This window comes from Sapajus apella, unplaced genomic scaffold (assembly GCF_009761245.1).
Source record: "Sapajus apella isolate SASKATOON/1434 unplaced genomic scaffold, GSC_monkey_1.0 scaffold36, whole genome shotgun sequence".
NCBI lineage: Eukaryota > Metazoa > Chordata > Mammalia > Primates > Cebidae > Sapajus > Sapajus apella.
Genome location: NW_022436976.1, coordinates 18617694 through 18640041, shown reverse-complemented (window position 1 = coordinate 18640041; position 22348 = coordinate 18617694). Strand labels below are relative to the sequence as shown.

General features: G+C 43.9%; 1 protein-coding gene across 3 annotated transcripts in view; it reads left to right on the top strand.

The window, feature by feature from the left end:
* The window catches only part of IL12RB2 (interleukin 12 receptor subunit beta 2), an 88942-nt gene extending 75297 nt beyond the window's left edge, over positions 1-13645 (top strand). For all 3 annotated transcript variants that reach the window (XM_032296642.1, XM_032296641.1, XM_032296643.1), the window contains 3 exons: positions 5295-5385; positions 7202-7301; positions 12867-13645. In XM_032296642.1, the coding sequence (XP_032152533.1) occupies positions 5295-5385; positions 7202-7301; positions 12867-13409 (734 nt within the window). In that variant the 3' untranslated portion in view covers positions 13410-13645. The remainder of the gene's footprint in view (positions 1-5294; positions 5386-7201; positions 7302-12866) is intronic.
* Positions 13646-22348: the final 8703 nt, after the last annotated feature.

Sequence of the window (22348 nt, the reverse complement as noted above, 5' to 3'; positions counted from 1 at the left end):
GGATTATCATGTCTTTTTTAAAGTGAGGTGAATAAGGTACAGAAAGATTACTCAAGGTCATGGAAGTGGTAAGTGGCAGAACTACAAATTAAACTCAGATTTTAGTTGCTTAAATTAAATTAGAGTCTGTTGAATAAGTGACCCAGCTAGCATGGGCTTCCCTCCACCAGCTAAGTTACACTGTTCTCTCTAGCAATGCTCATTTGCATCTGCTCTAAGCATAAAACAAGCTGTTCTTGCTCTGTGACATGAAGCATCAAGTTCATCATTCAAGAGACTTTGTTGTTCTATGCCAGGAAACTCTCCATTGGGAAACTGACAAGACTTCTCATCTCTCCAGCACTCCCATGAAAGATAACTTGCTCGATTAATGTAGATTAAGGATGCAGACAAAAATTAGCCTGAGTGGTGGTGCACACCCATAATCCCAACTACTCAGGAGGCTGAGGCAGGAGAATCACTTGAATCCAGGAGGCAGATGTTGCAGGGAGCTGAGATCATGCCACTGCCCTCCAGCCTGGGTGATAGAGCAAGACTTTGTCTCAAAAGAAAAAAGAAAAAGGACTTGGCATCCTTCTACTGGTCCTACTCCAAACTTGTTCCATCTGCCCAGAAAGGAAAGCAGATGCTGAAGAAACATGAGATTTGGCCAAGTGCTGTGGCTCACCCTATAATCGCAGCAATTTGGGAGACTGAAGTGGGAGGATTGCTTGAGCACAGGAGTTCAACACCAGCCTGGACAACATAGCAAGACCCAATCTTGATGAAAGAAAGAAAGAAGGAAAGAAGGAAAGAAGGGAAAGAAGGGAAAGAAAGAAAGAAGAAAGAAAGAAAGAAAAGAAAGAAAGAAAGGAAAGAAGAAAAGAAAGAAAGAAAGAAAGAAAGAAAGAAAGAAAGAAAGAAAGAAAGAGAGAGAAAGAGAGAGAAAGAAAGAAAGAAAGAAAAAGAAAGAAAGAAAGAAAGAAAGAAGAAAGAAAGGCCAGATCCTCCTGATTGTATGGGGTAGAAAAAAAGTTGCCTCCATTAACTTCTCTATTCAGCCCTTTGACACTTCTCATGGGCCCTAACAAGTCTCTCGCCTCTAGCTCCTCCTGCCCACTCTCCCTCCCAACCTGTTTTTCATTCAATAAGAAGAGTCTGCAAGACTCCAGATGCTGGCATTACTTCTCTTGTTATAACTCCTCAGTAGTTCCCCAGGGGCCTTCAAGCTCGAACTCAAACTCCATATTTGCCAGGTCCACATCGTCCTGTTTACCCATCTAGTTTGATCCTCTGCCACACACTTCAGCATTCATTACAGAGCAAGACCAGACTTCCTGCAGTTGCCTGAAAGCACTGGCTGTTCCCTCCTTCTATGCCTTTGCATAGTTCTTTTTATCTGGACTGTTCTTATCCTATAATAAGATAAGAACAGTCCAGATAAAAAGAACTAAATGGATAAAAATTCGCTTATCCATTTAGCTGACTCCTATTCATCCTCCAACTCCACTTTTTTTTTTTTTTTTTTTTTTTGAGATGGTCTTACTCTGTTGCCCAGGCTGGAATATAGTGGCATGATCATAGCTCACTGCATCCTTGAAATCCTGGGCTAGGCCAGGTGCAGAGGCTCATGCCTGTAATCCCAGTACTTTTGGAGGCCGAGGCAGGTGGATCCCAAGGTCAAGAGTTTGAGAACAGCTTGACCAATATGGAGAAACCCTGTCTCTACTAAAAATACAAAACAAATTAGCCAGGTGTGGTGGCACATGCCTGTAATCCCAGCTAATCAGGAGGCTGAGATATGAGAATCACTTGAAACTGGGAAGCGGAGGTTGCAGTGAGCTGAGATGGCACCACTGCACTCCAGCCTGGGTGAAAGAGCGAGACTCTGTCTCAAAAAAAAAAAAAAAAAAAAAAAAAAATCCTGGGCTCAAGTGATCCCCGTGCCTCAGCCTCACAAGTAGTTGAGACTATAGGTTCATGCCACCATGCCCAGCTCATCACCTCTAAACTTTTGACATTGTGCCTTTTGCAAAACCTTCCTCCACTACTTGTGAGCCAGTTTTCCATACTGTTCTCTGCTACACTGCTGTGGACATTGCATACACCCCTGTTTTCATATATATCCCATGTGAATTAGTCCGTTCTCACACTGCTATAAAAACATACCAAAGACTGGATAATTTATAGAGGAAAGAGGTTTAATTGACTCACAATTCCACAGGGCTGGGGAAGCCTCAGGAAACTTACAATCATGGCAGAAGGGAAAGCAAACACGTCCTTCTTCACAAGGTAGCAGGAAGAGAAGAATGAAAGTCAAGTGGGGGAAAGGCCTCTTATAAAACCATCAGATTCTCATGAGACTTCACTCACTATCATGAGAACAGCAAGGAGGTAACTGCCCGCATGATTGAATTACCTCCCAGTGGGTCCCTCCCACCACATATGGGTATCATGAGAACTACAATTCAAGATGAGATTTGGGTTGGGACACAGCCAAACCATATCATTTCACCCCAGACAGCTCCCAAATCTCATGTCCTCACATTTCAAAACACAATCATGTCTTTCCAACAGTCCCCCAAAGTCTTAGCTCATTCCAGTAACAGTCCAAAAGTTCAAGTCCAAAGTCTCATCTGAGACAAGTACCTTCCACCTATGAGCCTGTAAAATCAAAAACAACCTAGTTCCTAGACACAAAGAGGGTATAGGCATTGGGTAAATACACTCCTTCCAATGGGAGAAATTGGCCAAAACAAAGGGGCTACAGGCTCCATGGAAGTCCAAAATCCAATAGAGATTTCATTAAACATTAAAGCTCCAAAATGATCTCCTGCCTAGACACACTTATGCCTAGTATTCCATTATTGGAACACTAAGTATGTGGGAGTTATTTATATCCTACTGCTTAAGATCATCACCAAGGTCTGATTTTTCACTCATGCAAAAATTTAAAAAATTGCAACCTCAGGCATAAACAGGTTAATTTGATGTCTCACATCAGATCATGCTGATGCAAGAGGTGGGCTTCCACATCCTTGGGCAGCTCCACCCCTGTGGCTTTGCAGGGTATAGCTCCCTCCCAACTGCCTTCATGGCTTGCATTTCCATCTTCATGGTGCAGGCTGTCAGTGGATCTACCATTCTAGGGTCTTGGAGCATGGTGGCCCTCTTTTCACAGCTCTACTAGTGAAAAGGGACTCTATGTAGGGGCTTGCACCCCACATTTCTCTTCTACACTGCCCTAGTAGAGGTTCTCCATGAGGGCTCTGCCCCTGCAGCAAACTTCTGCCTGGGCATCCAGGCACTTCCATAATTCCTCTGAAATCTAGGTGTTCTCCAAATCTCAATTCTTGACCTCTGTGTACCCACAGGCCCAACACCACATGGAAGCTGTCAAGGCCCGGGGCTTGCACCCTCTGAAGCCTCAGCCTGAGCTGTATGTTGGCCACTTTTAGCCATAGCAGAAGCAGCTGGGATGCAGGGCACCAAGCCCCAAGGCTGTACACAGAAGGGGGGGTCCTGGACCTGGCCCTGAAAGCCATTTTTCTCTCCTAAGCCTCCAGGGCTGTGATGGGAGGGGCTGTCATAAAGGTCCCTGACATGCTGTGGAGACATGTTCCCATTGTCTTAGTGATTAACATTTGGCTCCTTGTTACTTATGCAAATTTCTGCTGCCAGCTTGACTTTTTCCCCAGAAAATAGGGTTTTATTTCCTATTGCATCATCAGGCTGCAAATTTTTCAGACTTTTATTCTCTGCTTCCTCTTGAATGCTTTGCTTCTTAGAAATTTCTTAGAATACCCTAAATCATCTCTCTCAAGTTCAAAGTTCCACAGATCTCTGGGGAAGGTACAAAATACTACCAGTTTCTTTGCATAGCAAGAATAACCTTTACTCCAGTAAAATGTTCCTCATCTCCAACAAGTTCCTCATCTCCATCTGAGACCACTTCAGCCTGGACTTTATTGTCCATTTCACTATCAGCATTTTGGTCAAAGCCATTCAACAAGTCTCTAGGACTCTCCAAACTTTCCCACATTTTCCTGCCTTCTGAGCCCTCCAAGTCTCTAGGAAATTCCAAACTTTCCCATATTTTCCTGTCTTCTTCTGAGCCCTCCAAACTGTTTCAACCTCTGCCTTCACCCATTTCCAAAATTGTTTCCACATCCTCAGGTATCTTTACAGCAGTGCCCCACTCTCTGTGGTACCAATTTACTTACTGTATTAATCTGTCCTCATGCTGCCATAAGGACTTACCTGAGACCAGATATGTTTCCTGAGTGAGGCCTCAGGCAACTTACAGTCATGGCTGAAAGGAAAGTAAACACATCCTTCTTCACAGCAGTAAAGAGAAGAATGAGAGCAAAGCAGGGGTAAAGCCCCTTATAAAACCAGCAGATTCTTGTGAGAACTCACTCATATCATGAGAACAGTAGCATGGAGTAAATGCCCCCATGATTCAATTGCCTCCCAGCAGGTCCCTCCCACCACATGTGGGGATTATGGGGACTACAATTCAAGATGAGATTTGAGTGGGGACACAGCCAAACCATATCACCATGGCATTGTGGCTTATTCTTTACATGTTCACACATCTGTGTCCTACACTATATTCATTACTTGTTTAGACAGCAGAGCCGATATCCTATTTATCTTTGTATCCTAGCACCCAACAGAGCCTGTTACATGGCTAGTACTCATCAAGTGCTGGATGAATTAATGGACAATTCCAACAAGTAGTAAAATGCTGTAGTTCTTTTCATAGGAAGGAACAGGCACAATTTCACATATTTCAAAAATTTCATAATCACCCTAGCTAGCTAAAGACTTATCCCATACTTTGCTAAAATTGATAGCTACTGTTTCTTGAGGACCTCCTATCTTCAGACATACTGCCATGGGCTTTAAATATACCATCTCTGATCTTCATAACAACCAGCAAGGTACATGTCACCGTTCACATTTTATAGATCAAGAAACGGAAGTCCACAGATTACACATCTGTTAGTGGCAGAGCTGGGACTAGGGCAGGACTCCCAATTCACAACGTGCTTTGCATTCTGTACCTCCTTTCTTTCTGCCCCTGTGAGCGGGAGGAGCCCTGTAGGGCCAGAGCTCCTCTTAGAATCATAGAATTGGCCCCCTTAGGGTTGCATTTCTCATACTGCATAGACAGAAATGAACTGATCTTGTTCCTGAGTACAGCTGCCCAGGAGCTGTGGGTAAAACCCAGAGGGCTCATACACCAAACAGGATTTTGAAATGTTCACTGACAATAACTCACTGAGTCACAGGATTCCCTCACTTTTCAGGTAAAGCCAATTGGATGGCGTTTGTGGCACCAAGCATTTGCATTGCTGTCATCATGGTGGGCATTTTCTCGACACATTACTTCCAGCAAAAGTGAGTTGGTTACACCTGCTAATTTGGTAAATGAGGTTTTTAAAAAATGGTAATAGCTGTTGCTGCCATGGGTCAGGGAAATGAATACTGAGTGGCAATTACTCTCTGCCCCAAGGATATAAGCCACAATATTAATGGTGTTTATATCTGGGGATAGAATTGTAGGTGATTTTAGTTTTTCTTGTTTAACTATATTTTCTAAAATTTCCTTAGTAAACACGTATTATGTTTCAAAGAAAAGATTTTTAATGAGTTGGTTATTCAATACGAAGTTTTCTTCAAATGCTGTGTAAAGTAAGAGAAGAGGTCAAAATAAAACTAACTCAAAGTCATTCTACCAACCACTGAACTTGTCCAACAGGCTGCACATTTATTGAAGATCTAATGTGTGATAGATACTTCAAAGCAGAGCTCTCTTTAGATAGACTTTGAAAAAGTTTAACTCAATAGGAGTCAACTAGGATCACATACGTCCTCTTCACGGAAATTGTGAAGATCAGTTACAGGGCAGGCTAAACTACCTTTAAAAACAAAAAAGAGAGAGGGCTGGGTGTGGTGGCTCATGCCTGTAATCCCAGCGCTTTGGCAGGCTGAGGCGGGCAGATCACGAGGTTAGGAGATCGAGACCATTCTGGCCAATATGGTGAAACCCCGTTTCTACTAAAATACAAAAAATTAGCCAGGTGTGGTGGCATGCACCTGTAGTCCTAGCTACTTGGGAGGCTGAGGCAGGGGAATCACTTGAACCCAGGAGGTGGAGGTTGCAGTGAGCCGAGATTACGCCACTGCAGTCCAGCCTGGAGACAGAGCAAGACTCCACTCCATCTCAAAAAAAAAAAAGAGAACCCAAAATGCAGTGGCTTAAATAATACTTTATATCTCTTCCATATGACGGTCCTGAGGTAAGATGTCCAGATTGGTGGGCAGCTGCGCTCCACAGTCATTTGGGGACCCAGTTTTCTTCCATCTTTTTGGCATACCACCCCTTGGGCATTGTCCTCATCTGCATGATCTCTATGAGATCACAGACACTGCTGCTCATATTTCTCTGGAGAAAACCTAGTCACATGGCCACATCTCTTACTTCAAAAGGCTAGACAAATTGTAAAGCACACTTAAAAAAAAATTAAAGCTTATTAAAGCCAAGTCTTTAAAAATGTTTCATATTGGTCTTGAACTTAAAAAAAAAAAAAAGTCTACATCACATGCATTTATAAGAAACGTTTTTAGGATTTTTCCTTCTACATCATAAAAGACCTGTATTTCCTCTTACTGCCAAATACAACCACTGTTAATAGATATTTCAGATATTTCCCTATAATACTTTTTCTTGGCATTTTTAACATGGTTATGTTCAAGCTATTTATACCACTCTGAATCCTTTTTTTTTTTTAACTGTTTGCATAATTTACCTGTCATTACAAACTCTTTGTAAATATTCTAATTAACTAAGTAGCAAGGGTAGGGAACATGTCATCTTCAATGCTCAGCAGGCAGCATGGTGCCGGTCACATATTAGGGGTTCAATCAATGTTTGTTGAATGGAGGCATAGCTGGATACTGATAGAGTGCTATCAGGTTGATCAAAAGTTCCATGGTTTATTTAGCAAACCCCAAGTGGCTGTGTTGTAACTTTACAGAAAACTACTGTAGCCTTGGACGATAAATCACCTGCCTTGGACGATACATCAGTGTTTACATTTTACTTATTTATATACAGAAGCAGCCCTTACAATGAAATTACTGCACTGAGAACCTGTGCTTCCATGCCACTGTGTCACACTTAAGCAAATGTCACTGTTTTCTTTATCTATAGGGTATTTGTTCTCCTAGAGGCCCTCAGACCTCAGTGGTGTAGCAGAGAAATTCCAGATCCAGCAAACAGCATTTGCACTAAGAAATATCCCATCGTGGAGGTAAGGTATAATGCCTCTGTGGTCAGTCAGTGGGGTTCTGGTGATCACCACATCTAAGTTTTCCATTGTAGTTACGAGGAAGCCCAGGTGCTAAGATCATACAGTTGAGCTTAAATTATTCATGCTCAGCTACCACTGAGTCATCACTCTCATTTTTTTTCCTGAACTTAAGAGCAGCCATGCGCAGGAATCTTCTGAAGTTTATAATCATAAGACTAAAAGCCCCCTAGCTTTTTATTCCTCAGGATGCCTCACATTCCCCTTCTCACCAAGCTGCTCTCCTGTTCTCCTCACCTAACTTATTTCAAAAGAAGAAAGCAAGAATTTTTTTTTTTTTTTTTTGGGCCATTTGTTGAATACTAGCCTGAGCATTGACTCATCCAAAATTCAAGAGAACTGAAGATTTTGATTTTCCTATCTGAGCATAGAACAGATAAATAGAACCCACACTATGTTGGTTTGGGCAGGAAGCCAGTATATCATTCCATTGTGCAAAGAAAAGGTTTTAAAGGAGAGGCAGCTCAGCTGGCAGATGAGAAAGCAGAGAATAAAGGAAATGAAGGAGCTGCTGAGGCCCAGGAAAGGAGGTGAGAAAGCTCACAGTGGGCAAGATGGTCCATCCCTGGTGGAGGGTCTGGAAGTTAAAAACATCTGAATATGAAGACTACATTTTTTTTTTTTTTTTTGAGACAGAGTCTCTCTATGTCACCCAAGCTGGAGTGCAGTGGCACGATCTCGGCTCACTGCAACCTCTGCCTCCCAGGTTCAAGCAATTCTCTTGCCTCAGCCTCCCCAGTAGCTGGAATTGCAGGTGCTCACCACACCAAGCTAATTTTTTTTGTATTTTTAGTATAGACAGGGTTTCACTATGTTGGCCAGGCTGGTCTTGAACCCCTGACCTTGTAATCTGCCCAAGTGCTGGGATTACAGGCATGAGCCACCGTGCCCTGCCATGAAGACTACATTTAAGGGGAGAAATAGGAGACAGAAGTGGCAAGCCAATATTCCTCCCATTGTCTGAGGCTTTGACAGCTCCAGGCTCCTTTTCCAAAACCTTATAACGCTTTTCGCCCAAGATGCTTCTCTTTAACTACCCAGTGTGTTCTGTCACCCATACCTTTCCTCAGGCCAGAAGCCAGTGGTCCATAGTCTTAGCCTCTACTCAAAAAATAAAATAAATAAATAAATAAATAAATAAAAGAGCGGATCCCAGTCACAGCTTCCTTAGGAATTTAAGTCACTACAGTTTAGTGCCTTTGAAATCAAGCCTGGAGGCCACCCCTGCCTCTGCTGCTTACTATGTGTGTGACTCTGAGGCAACTTGCCCAACTATCTGAGCCCAAGTTTCAGCTTCCATAAAACAGGAGTTGACAATATCATTCTTACATACCACTGTGAGGATCAAATAAGATGCCATGTAGCCGGGCGCGGTGGCTCAAGCCTGTAATCCCAGCACTTTGGGAGGCCGAGGCGGGTGGATCACGAGGTCAAGAGATCGAGACCATCCTGGTCAACATGGTGAAACCCCGTCTCTACTAAAAATACAAAAAATTAGCCGGGCATGGTGGCGCATGCCTCTAGTCCCAGCTGCTCAGGAGGCTGAGGCAGGAGAATTGCCTGAACCCAGGAGGCGGAGGTTGCGGTGAGCCGAGATCGCGCCATTGCACTCCAGCCTGGGTAACAGGAGCGAAACTCCGTCTCAAAAAAAAAAAAAAAAAAAAGATGCCATGTAAAACACATCGGACATACAAGGCAAAGGTCATTCACCCTCTTCCTGGGAAGACACATAATTTAAGTCTCCTCCAAGGGATTTTGTCCCTGTCAAGTTGCAACTGCAAGAATAGTGATAATAACAGCAGTTTGTGTATATATATAATATACAGGTTATAAATTTATATATTTTATATATTCTATGTCATATAATAATTATATAATATTATATATTCATTATTATAATTTATATATATTACCTTCTATGTACCAGACACTTTTGAAAATATTTTTGTATATTAACATTTAACCCATGCAACAGCTTTATATGAGGTTATATGATTATTATCATTTTTCATATGAGGAAACTGAGGACTAAGTAACTTGCCCAACATTAGCAAGTAAATGGCGGATCCTGGACTCACAACCAAGCCAGATCACTGCATTATACATTGTAAAGGATCTTTTATCATGGGGCGAGGAGAGTGTTTCTTAGCAGTCTACACCTCTGAGCTGAACGGGCTTATTAGAGAAAGTAAGAAAGGAGGAAGGTGAAAGAATTGGTACATGTACACCTAAAGTTGTGTAGCATAAGAATGTTCATTGCAGCATTATCAACAGAAGCATAATGGAAAGGTCCACCAGGGGGCAGATTAAACATTTTGGGTACATTCGTACAACAGGATATCAGGCAACTACTAAGAAAATGAGATAGATCTACATTGCCTAAAGATCTCGAAGATACTGAAAAGTAAAAAGTGCAACATTTATAACAATTGTCTAAAGTGCGTTCATTTATATAAAAATGAGGGCGATTTTATACACACTCATAGATCTGCAGCATGGGCACAGGATATTTCTGGAAGCCCACTGATACATATGAAATGGGTAAAGGGAGGGGGCTGAGAGTATGAGGGCCACTTAATTTTCATTACATAGTCCCTTTGAACTTTTAGAATATCTTTTTTTTTTTTTCTTTTTTGAGATGAAGTCTCTGTTGCCCAGGCTAAAGTGCAATGGCGTGATCTCAGCTCACTGCAACCTCTGCCTCCCAGGTTCAAGCAATTCTCCTGCTTCAGCCTCCCAAGTAGCTAGGATTACAGGCACCTGCCATCATGCCTGGCTAAGTTTTGTATTTTTAGTAGAGACGGGGTTTCACCATGTTGGCCAGGCTGGTCTTGAACCCCTGGCCTCAAGTGATCCACCTCCCTCAGCCTCCAAAGTGCTGGGATTACAGGCATAAGCCACCATGCCCAGCCTCGAATATCTTAAGAAAACTATGTACATATATTTTTTTTGCAAAAATAACCAGTGAATTAGAAAAAATTTTAAATTAAGCAGTTTAAATATGGCCTTCAGGATGAAGGCCTTGAGATGGCCAGTGTGCCTTGACCCTTGAAGGAGGTGGACTGTTTTTAGAAACCAAACTGCTCTCCTGGTGCTAGGCGGGGGCAGACAACAGAAACACAGTAGTGTGTCCTTTCCTTCCAGCAAATGTGCTTTGAGCTTTCAGGCCTTCCATCCCCTACTGTTTCTTAAGATGTGGCTACAATAAAGCTCTGGAGGAAAAGGCCAAATCATAAAGGGGATCGCTGGAGTGTTATCTAGCTTGTAAAAGCTTAAAATAGTGGCATGAGGTTCCTGAACTGATAGTGGTTTAAGAGGCCTGCCTCCAAGGACTTGCAAGCCAGAGGGCCTGCTTTGTAAAAGACGGGAGAAGCAGCCTCTCAGTGTTGCTGTCGCTCTCATGATGGCAGAGCAAACGCCTCACCTTGTGAAAACAACAAGCCATTTCTGCAAGCCATGTAATCTCTCCCACATCTGCGGTAGCAGCACTTTGGCAGCTCAGCTTCCCAGAGCTGCCAGCTGTGTTCCGAGCCAGACCAACGTGCCAGGGCCAGTTTGAGCAGTGATCAGAAAAGAGAAGGCTCCCTGAAGTGAAACATGCACATCCTCTAGCTTGGTGGGGCCCTACATGGAAATCTGTTCTGAGACAGTGCCGTTGTTCACCTTCCTGACACTTGTCTTGCCCAAGGCAAGGGAGGGGACGTCAGAAGATCCAGACCAAACCCCTCTTGCACAACTTGTCATTGAAGAAATCAGAGAACTGCGGCCCCAGAGAGGTTGATTGGGTATTCCCAGGCTACAGTGTCAGAGTTGGGACTAGTCCCCAGGGTGTGCCTTGTCCCAAGGCTATTTTTTGTCATCCTACTCCTCCCAGTGCACACATGGCTTACAGGTATGTAAAGAAAGCGACAGCACAAAGCACAACATGCCAAGAATCTAATGGGTTGCTTCACTGAATAGGCATCCAGGGGAAGGGACAGTCATCAGGGGTCTCATGGAAGGGGAAGGTGTCAAGCAGGGGACAGTGGAAGACACACAGAAAGAAGGCTGGGGGCTGGCGGTGGAAGCAAAAATGTGTGGGGCACTGAGAGAAGGGCGTGATTAGTAAGACTGGGACGGTGGCTGAAAGAGCAGCTTCTGAAGAGGACCGGGAGGCGGAGGAAGCGCAGGAACCAATTGCAGGGCCAGTGCTAGAATCCTGCCTGTGCATGGAAGCTGAGTCGACAGAGGCTCTGGACCTCTGCTTGGGAAATATCAGACAGCCAGTGTGTGGGATCTTTCTAGGATGGAAGGAGACCCCAATTAAAGCCCAGTTTTTAAAAATGTTAATAAAGTGCCGAGGACTTAGACTCAGGAACTGGCAGCAAGTTCAGAAAGGAAAGAGATACTACATTGAAGAGCTGGGCACTGGCAGGATGCTAAGAGAAAACAAGGGAGAGAATTTATTAATTAACAAAAGTATAAGCTAATTTTGTCTGTTACAAACAAAATTAGCTAAAGGCAAAAAGGATAAAAATTTCTTCTAAAAATGTTACTACAAAGTAGTCTTTTTTTTTTTAAATTTTTACTCATCTGTGTGAAATAGGACAAAGTAGTCTTTCTTAAAAGTAGATGTGACAAGAATATTACCTTGCCTGAAATCTTTCGGTAGTTCTCCCAACGTCCAAACCCTCTTGCATAACGTAAAAGACACTGTGTGATGTGATCGCTTCCTATTTCTGAAGCCTCGGGTTAGCAGTCATAAGAAATAACAAGCAGGTTCCAGAACACACCAGTCCTCCTTGCCAGCACCTCCCTACCTGGAAAATACCACACATCTCTTAGGACTCAGCTCTTGTGTCCCCACATCGCCTGTTTTAATGTGACCCTAAAGGCTTCCTGGCCTCCTACCCCAGACAGAAGTCTCAGCCTTTCCTTTGCATCTCTGGTGCCCTCTGTCCTCGAGGAAAAGCAAGTAGTATAGCTTGGTTGACATTAGAAACGGGGCCGGGCACGGTGGCTCACACCTGTAATCCCAGCACTTTGGGAGGCCAAGGCAGGCAGATCACTTGAGGTCAGGAATTCTAGACCAGCCAGACCAACATGGTGAAACCCCGTCTCTACTAAAAATATAAAAATTAGCCGGGCATGGGGGTATATGCCTATAATCCCAGCCACTCAGGAGGCTGAGGCACAAGAATCACTTGAACCTGGGAGGTGGGGGTTACAATGAGCCAAGATCGCGCCACTGCACTTGAGCCTGGGTGACAAAAAAAGAAACAGGTTAAAAGTTGAACGGGGTAGTGAATCACTCACTGGCTGGGGGTTGAGAGGAGTCTCTGACTCCTGCTCCTCTGCCTCCTTGACACTGTTAACTGTTTCTCTTACCTCACAAACTCCAGTGCCCACCATGTTCCAACCAGGGCTGAGGAGGCAGTGCAGGTTGTGAGGCCTTTGGGAACCTTGGAGATATAGTTTGCTAAGGTCGCTTCTATAGCGTATGAGCCTCTTCCTCCTCCTTTCTCTCAGGAGAAGACACAGCTGCCCTTGGACAGGCTCCTGACAGACTGGCCCACTCCTGAAGACCCTGAACCCCTGGTCATCAGTGAAGTCCTTCATCATGTGACCCCAGTCTTCAGACGTCCCCATGGCTCCAACTGGCTACAAAGGGGAAAAGGAATCCAAGGTCACCAGACCTCTGAGAAAGACATGTTGCCCAGTGCCTCAAGCCCACCACCTTCAAGAGCTCTCCCAGCTGAGAGGAGACAACTGGTAGATCTGTACAAGGTGCTGGAAAGCAGGGGCCCTGACTCAAAGCCAGAAAACCCAGCCAGTCCTTGGACGGTGCTCCCGGCGGGCGACCTTCCCACCCATGATGGCTACCTACCCTCCAACATAGATGATCTCCCCGCACATGAGGTGCCTCTCTCTGACTCCCTGGAAGACCTGGAGCCTCAGCACATCTCCCTTTCTGTTTTCCCCTCAAGTTCTCTTCACCCACTCACCTTCTCCTGTGGTGATAAGCTGACTCTGGATCAGTTAAAGATGGGGTGTGACTCTCTCATGCTCTGAGTGGTGAAGCTTGAAGCCTGGAAAGTCAGTGTGCCCCCAACCAGCACAGTCTACCCCAATTCTCCCAGCCCCAACGCCAGCAGCTGTCATCTCTGGGTTCCACCATCAGTCTGCCTGCAGCTAGAGGACAGGCAAGCCAGCTCTGGGAGGTTCTTAGGAACTGGATCTTCACACAGATGCCTCATCTTATTTTTCCCAGGGCCTTAAGATTACATCCTTCACCATGTGGACTTAGAGACTCCAACTTGAATTCCTGGCAACTTTCTTGGCTATGCTGGCCAGAAAGGGAAAAGAGGAGGAGAGTGGAAACCACAGCTCCTAGCAGTAACGGCAAACAGTCCAGAGGACCATTCATGCAAAGACTATTTCTAAAATCACCTGCTACGTAGCAGACTGTACACAGCAGATCAGCACTGTTGAACAGAACTTCCTGAGATAATGGAAACGTTCTACCTCCACACTCACTGGCCAATATAGTAAACACTAGGCACACTGGATGTTAAACACTTGAAATGTGTTTAGCTTGACTGAGGAATTAAATTTTGATTGTAAATTTGAATTATCACATGTGGCTAGGGGCTACTGTTTTGGAGAGCACAGCTCTCGATGGCTCCTAGATTACTGGGAGCCACCATAACAAATCAGCCTAGTTCTATGGATGAGGACATAAAAGACACTGGTAAACACCAGTGTCAAAGGGCCCACAAGGTAGTCATGACTGGTTTTATTTGTAGAAGTCTAAGAATGTACCTTTTTCCTAGTTTTGCTGCTTTATTGTTTTATTTTGGCTTCATCCCTTTCAGTGAGTCAAGGGCAGCTGGATGGTGAAGAGCTACCATAAACTCACTATAGGACCCTGAGCCAGCCAGCATCCCCTCTGAATCTCAGGTGTCTTGTAAAGGGCTGAACCAAAGGCTCTCTGATCCCTTGTTTCCTCTCCTTTTTGCTGTAGCAGGTGCTGCCTTCAGGACCAGGGCTGTCTCAGGGTCTAAGACCCCAACCTCCAAGGTTACCCTCCGAAGTTGTCTGTCCCCTGTTCCCAAAGGCACAGCTTTCATGCCCCAAGAAGACTTTGAGCTGGCCCTCGGACAGCTCAAGTTGAGCCTGGAAGATAACTCTCTTATCCACAGCATGGACTTGGAACGTGATCCATGTTTTGCTCTTTAAAGCTGTGGCCCCTTGCTTGTCACCCTCCCTGGCGCATTGCTGCCTCTGGCTCTTCACCATAGGCACTTCTGCCAAGCTGGTGGAGAAAAGTCTTTGTCTAAACTACTAATAGTGCTCTTCTCAAAAGAATAGGATAAAAGATCCAAAACACTTTTTCTTAAATTCCTGTCAAGCCTGGGGTCTAACCCCCACCCCTTCCCACACAAACACTGGAAAAGAGATGGCTTTGCCATCATCCTCTAGATTTTCTTTTTTTTTTTTTTGAGATGGAGTTTTGGCCTGTTGCCAGGCTGGAGTGCAAGGGTGCAGTCTGGGCTCACTGCAACTCTGACTCCCTGGTTCAAGCAATTCTCCTGCCTCGGCCTCCCAAGTAGCTGGGATTACAGGTACACACCACCACACCCAGCTAATTTTTGTATTTTTAGTAGAGTTAGGGTTTCTCCATGTTAGCCAGGATGGTCTCGATCTCCTGACCTCGTGATCCACTCACCTAGGCCTCCCAAAGTGCTGGGATTACAGGCATGAGCCACTGTGCCCAGCCTCTGGATTTTCATTTAACAAAATACCTGTTGCAAATGTGTACTTCTTCCCTAATGTGCGGCACTAGAAACTTGTCCATACAGAGCCCAGTCCTGTATAAATAACTGTTCTTGCGCTTTAGGTTTACCAGATTTCCCCCAGAGATCTAAAAATTGAGCAATGGACAGTTGCTCTTCTTCTTCATGTTGAAACTCTTGATACATCCTTGTTTCCTGCAATTCCAAACTTAACATCGATAGTTTTCTCAGGCTTTTTTTTTGAAAAGTTCCTTCCTTTCTATTAAGATTCCACTTTATTTAGCTATTATTGTGGGGCACCCCCAAGGGTTCCTTTCCTCTCAGCATCGCTGTAGCTTGCCTACACCCAGGACATGCCCTTGACTGGCACAAACCATGCCAGACAAGGCCACCGCCTCAGAAATGGACCAACCGACTATCTTTTGGCAATGGGAACTAACTTCACTGTTTTCTTACAATACCTGGTTTTTCCTATCTTTGGTTTCCTTTTGATGACCCGTTATCCATCTCAGCCACTCTTCTCCCCTCTCTCGTGTCCACAACGCCCCATTTAACAAGTCTCCCATTTAACTCCCACCCTTTTTTCCCTTAGAGTCTCAGATGATACTGCAACTCTCATTTGTCTTCCCAAAAAAAGATTTCTTTTTTTTTAAAGGAATCCTTCCTTGACTCCTAAAGACTCCTATGGATGCTGAGGCCTCCTCAGCATGAATTCCAATACTTACTGTCTCTGTTGGACTGCAAACAACTTGAAAGCAGGCACTTTGGCAGTGTTTCTCCAGCACCAGCATCAGGCCTGGTCCATAGTAGCTAGCAATAAAAAAGTAAGCATCATGAACCCGCAAGTATCTGTAAAAGGTCTCAATTGATTTAAAAAGTTTTTATTTTGCCAAGGTTAAGGACACACACTGACACAGCCTCAGGAGGTCCGGAGGACATGTGCCCCAAGTGGTTGAGGCACAGCTTGGTTTTATACATTTTAGGGAGACATAAGAGATCAATCAACATATGGAAGATGTACATTGGTTGGGTCTGGACAGGCGGGACAACTCCAAGTGGGGGCTTCCAGGTCATAGGTAAATAAGAGACAAAAGGTTGCATTCTTTTGGGGTTTTGATCAGCCTTTCATTAAATACACAATTTACATGTAAGAAGGAGGTAGCTCAGGTGAGCAGAGGGATGATGCTGAGTTCTGTCTATACTTTGTCCCACACCTGTGAAGATCAGCTATGGTGAAATTCAACAGAACTGTTTTAGGGTAAAGATCCTGAAGCCCTCGAAGGCAAATTTTGACGAAAGTAGACAGTTTCTTTTTGAGGTGGGAGACATTGGGAGGCAGGTTTGCCTGATGCAGTTCCCAGCTTGACTATTCCCTTTAGCTTAGACTGATTTTCTTTTCACAGCAGTATCAGCTGCCACTGCTTTGTCTAATTCTTTCTAGTCCAGAAGCTAGCCCAGCTGTGCCCACTTCCTCATTATTGGGACAATTGTTTGCATTTGCTCATTTTCCTTCCCAAACCTCATTCTACCCCACTGTTTGTTGACAGCACCACTGTGAATGCACAGAGGGGTGTTTCTCGTTTTAAAGACATATTTGAGCATGTCCTTGGCAGCTACCCTGCCAGATAAGGTGTCCTCTTTCCATGAATGACAGAGGATGGGTAACTCTGCTCTGCCTTGTCCCAAGTGGTTTTCACAATCTGCTCTTCTCCCTCCTGCCCCCACAACACTAGTAAAAACCCCAAGCCAAGTTGCTAGATTCACCAGGTTTGGGCAGAACTCACCAATGTAGAGTCAGACTTTCATTTCTCAGGAAAATTGTCAGTAATTTCATGGTGTGATAATGTTGGAGATAGGTTTGTAACGTCGGGAAGAATCCACACCGAGACAATGGATTGCTCAGCAAGGCTACTTTTACTACCAGCAGGAAGGGTGCAACTCGCCGGCAGTCTTGCCACGAGAGCACACCTGAACAAAGGAGACAGGGATATTTATAACTTTCATATCCTGATGCAGTTGCCCTACTGCTGTGTCAGTTTTCATTGGCCAGAACGGGACCTCACATTCTATGTTTCACCCGACTGGCTAAAAACTTGAAAATTTCCTGAATAGTTAAGGGGGGGAAAGAAGACAAGGAAGAAGATGAGGAAAAAGAGGAAGCTAGTCAGGAGAAAGGAGGGTTTCCAAATAAGGAATGGCATGCACCAGGGTTTGGAGCTTGCTCAGTTCTGTTCAGACATGCCAGAGTGAGTCAAGGTAGCTGATTTGAAGAATATATATACATGAGTATATGTTTACACTAATAGCGGATAATGGCCATAGAGCAAGAGACTGTAACTCCTTATAATGTAGTCTAATATAAAACTTTGAAGAACTTTCCCATCTCTCACATATAATGAGAAATATTGGTTTTCATCTATGGTTGCTGGCTCATAATGTCAGAGGTGTTTGAACCAGAGCGACTCCATCTTGAATAGGGGCTGGGTAAAATAAGGCTGAGACCTACTGGGCTGCATTCCTAGAAGGTTAGGCATTCTTAGTTACAGGATGAGCTAGGTCAGCACAAGACACAAGTCACAAAGACCCTGCTGGTGAAAGAAGCTGTGGTAAAGAAGCCAGACAAAACCCACCAAAACCAAGCTGGTCATCCTCACTGCTCATTATATGCTAATTATAATGCATTAGCATGTTAACAGACACTCCCTCCAGTGCCATGACCCAATAGGGTCTAAAAGGGGAAGAAACTCACAGCTCTGGGAATTGCCCACCTCTTCCCTGGAAAACTCATGAATAATTCACCTCTTGTTTAGCATTATCAAGAAATAACTTGGCTGGGCTCGGTGACAGCTATAATCCCAGCAATTTGGGAGGCTGAGGTGGGTGGATCACCTGAGGTCAGGAGTTGGAGACCAGCCTGGCCAATATGGTAAAACCCCATCTCTACTCAAAATACAATATTATTAGCTGGGCGTGGTGGCGTGCGCCTGTAGTCCCAGCTACTCGCTGAGTAGCTGAGGCAGGAGAATTGCTTGAACCCGGGAGGTGGAGGTTGCAGTGAGCCGAGATTTTGCCACTGCACTCCAGCCTAGCACCTGGCAACAGAGTGAGACTGTCTCAAAAAAAAAAAAAAAAAATTAGCCAGGCATGGTGGCCTGTGCCTGTAATCCCAGCTACTCGGGTGGCTGAGTCAGGAGAATTGCTTAGAAGCCGGGAGGTGGAGGTTGCAGAGAACCAAGATCATGCCATTGCACTCCAGCCTGGGTGACATAGCAAGACTCTGTCTCAGAAATAAAAAAGAAAGAAAGAAAGAAATGTAAGTGTACTCAGTCAAGCAGCCCATGTTGCTGCTCTATGTATGGAGTAGCCATTATTTTATTCCTTTACTTTCTTAATAAACTTACTTTCACTTTACTCATTTACCTCAAATTCTTTCTTGCTCAAGATCAAGATCCCTGTCCCATAATAACTCCCATAGCCCTCCTTAGTGTTTTGAGATAATGCTGTGTCTGTCAGGCCCCAGTGGCCGGCCTCTAACCTTCCCCTACCCTCCTTTCACTCTAACATTCCCCTGCCTTTCCGATTGTGGGTAAGACCCTTCCATGAGAGGGTCCCACCCTATACCCTGGGAGAAGAAATGCTGATGTCTTGAAGCTTTCATACAAACCCAAGTGGTGACATTTTGGGCTGGATGAAAAAAAAAAAAAAAACAAAAAAAAAACAAGAAGGCCAGGTGCAATTGACTCATACCTATAATCCCAGCACTTTGGGAGGCCAAGGCGAGTGGATGACTGGAGGCCAGGGGTTTGAGACTAGCCTGGCCAATTCAGCTAAAACCCCATCTCCACTAAAACGACAAAAATTAACCAAGCATGGTGGCACATGCCTATAATTCTGGCTACTTGGAAGGCTGAACCATGAGAATCATTTGAACTCGGGAGACGGAGGTTGCGGTGAGCCAAGATTGTGCCACTACACTCCATCCTGGGCAACAGTGAGACTCCATCTCATAAAAAAGAAAATAAGAATAAGTTGGCTCCTTTGTAGAAGGCAAGTGGACAATATTCAATAAACTTTGAATAAGCAAGTCAACTCCTACACTATAACCTAAGGAACAGTATAAATATATTAAATTGAATGCAGGATTCCTCAGCAGCATTGATTTTATAAAATGGTGAGGGGCAGGGACGGGGAAAAGCCTTAAATGCCCTTCAATAGAGACCTGGTTAAATCATGATATATCAGTACAATTAAATACTGAATTTCAAGGAATCTAAGACTCCAGCAGGTTTAAGACATCTCATTAGCCAGTTGCCGTGGCTCATGCCTGTAATCCCAGCACTTTGGGAGGCGGGCAGATCCCCTGAGGTCGGGAGTTCGAGACCAGCCTAACAACATGGAGAAACCTCATCTCTACTAAAAGTACAAAATTAGCCACGTGTTGTGGTACATGCCTATAATCCCAGCTACTCGGGAGGCTGAAGCAGAAGAATCTCTTGAACCCAGGAGGTGGAGGTTGCAGTGACCCAAGATGGCGCCATTGCACTCCAGCCTGGGCAACAAGAGCAAAACTCCATCTCAAAAAAAAAAAAAAAGAGATCTCAGTTTATGTTCTAAGCACAAAAAAAAAAAAAAAAGCAATAAAACTGTAATATGCCATTGATATCTATGATGCACAATTTTTTTAACATGTTAATATGCCTAAAATTTGGGACATATCTTAGAATTGATAAAAAGCATTCTATGCAGTGGTTTTTTGTTTTTTTGGTTTATGTTTTTTTAAGTATAAGAAAGGCCAGGTAGAGTGGCTTATACCTGTATTCCCAGCTCTTTGGGAGCCAGGGCCAGAGGATTACTTAAAGCCAGTTCAAGACCAGCCTGGGCAACAACATAGCAAGACCCCATCGCTATCATTTTTTTTTTTTTTTTTTTAATTAGCAGGGCATGGTGGCTTATGGCTGTAGTCCCACCTACTTGGGAGGCGGAGGCAGGAGGATCACCTGGGCAACAGAGTGTTATACTTAAAAAAGTATATCGATATTTGACATGGAAATGGTCATTTACAAAAGGCTGAATATTTGTAATGACGTCTGGAAAAAAATAATAAAAAGGCTGAATAGAATCATTTCACTTTTACAAATCAATGCAAAAAATCATAAAGAATATACACCAAAATGCTAACCATGGTTATCTCTAGCCATAGTTTTTAGACTTTTTGCATTCTTTTAATCATACCTGCTCAATACTCTTGTAATTGGATACTCAATAAAATACTACCAATTTATTTTCAAAGACCTGAGTCTAGAGACATACTACTGACCACTTTCTTTGTGGCCCTGGCCCATGTTTCTTTCCCCTTCCACCTTCTGTGTTTGGCACTTGCATTGATCCTTAGTGCTTCTGTCAGACAAAGAAAAGGCAAAGCACATGGCACAATCAAGTAACCTGGGGGTGGGAGCATTAAGGTAGTATTTGAGGTAATCAGTCTTTGAAATCCAATTTATATATAGGCCAAGCACAGTGGCTCATGCCTATAATCCAGCACTTTGGGAGGCCAAGGTGGGCAGATCACTTGAGGTCAGGAGTTTGAGACTAGCCTGGCCAACATGGTGAAACTCCGTCACAATTTAAAAAAAAAAAGGCTGGTCTCAGTGGCTCATGCTTGTAATCCCAGCACTTTGGGAGGCCAAGGTGGGCAGATCACCTGAGGTCAGGAGTTCAAGACCAGCAGGGACAACACAGTGAAACTCTGTCTCTACCAAAAATTAGCTGGGTGTGGTGGCAAGCGCCTGTAATCCCAGCTACTCAGAAGGCTGAGGCAGGAGAATCGCTTGAACTGGGGAGGCAGAGGTTGCAGTGAGCTGAAATTGTGCCACTGCACTCCAGCCTGGGCAACAGAATGAGACTCCATCTCAAAATAAATACATATAATAATAAGCCAACTTTTGCCAATTCCTCTTCTAATAGGAATTGTTAATTATACCCAATAACACTAACAGTACTTAGTGCATAGTTTTTAAGGACTGTAAATCAGTTCTTACTACCAAACAGGTGAAGAAACAGATACAAAGGTCAAATAACAATGGAATTCACACAATACCTTATACCAGCTAGTCTAGTTTCAAAGCATAACTTTTAAATACTAATTCCATTCTATGCAAATATTGTACAAGTTTACATTGAGATTCTGACTGTAGTTAACTGTAACTGTGATTCTGTACAAATCTTTGAAGTCTCCAAAAAACCTTTGAAATAAATTCAGACCAAAGAAAGTTTTTATGGGGCAACCACAAACTGGTGTTTCCATACTTCCGAAGTTCTAGTTCATTCTTGGTTCTTGAGAAATCAACCTAAAAACCATATAAATTTAAAAACAAGCGACACAGGGACAAATCTGGCACTCTTGAATTTGCTAATTAATCTACCCAGCTAGTCTAAATCCTGTAATAGAAGGCACAGATAGGCCACAAAAAGGAAAGTACCACGCCTCAAAAAGAGCGATTTGAAGTAAACTGATAAATGGACTATTTTAAGCCATTAATAGGAACATTCTTTTAAACAGGAAGTAACCAGAAAATATGCTCTTCCTTCTTTAATTGAAATATCTAGAACTCCACCCAATTTACCTTTTTCTAAAAATAAAGACTATTTCTTGTTCTCATTTTGGAGTCTTGGTCTGTTGTCCAGTCTGGAGTGCAATGGTGCAGTCTCCGCTCCCTGCAACATCTGCCTTCTGGATTCAAGTGAGATTCTCCTGCCTCAGCCTCCCAAGTAGCTGGGATTACAGGTGCCTGCCACCAGGCCTAATTTTCGTGTTTTTAGTAGAGACGGGGGGTTTTGCCACGTTGGCCAGTCTGGTCTTGAACTCTTGACCTTGTGATCCGCCTGCCTCAACCTCCCAAAGCGTCGGGATTACCAGCGTGAGACACCACATCCCACTAATAAAGACTACTTCTTAAACAAAAAGGAATTAGGATTGTATTTAACTCAATTTTTGTTGCTATGAGCTGTAGAAACACAAGTAAGTGCCCTTGTTTCACGCTGTGGTAATTGGCTCCATACTTTGCTAGTGGTCACTTCTTTTCATGTTACAAGCCTCAAAACTATTCTTTTCTTTTTTTTTTTGAGACGGAGTTTCACTCACGTTACCCAGGATGGAGTGCAATGGCGCGATCTCGGCTCACCGCAACCTCTGCCTCCTGGGTTCAGGTAATTCTC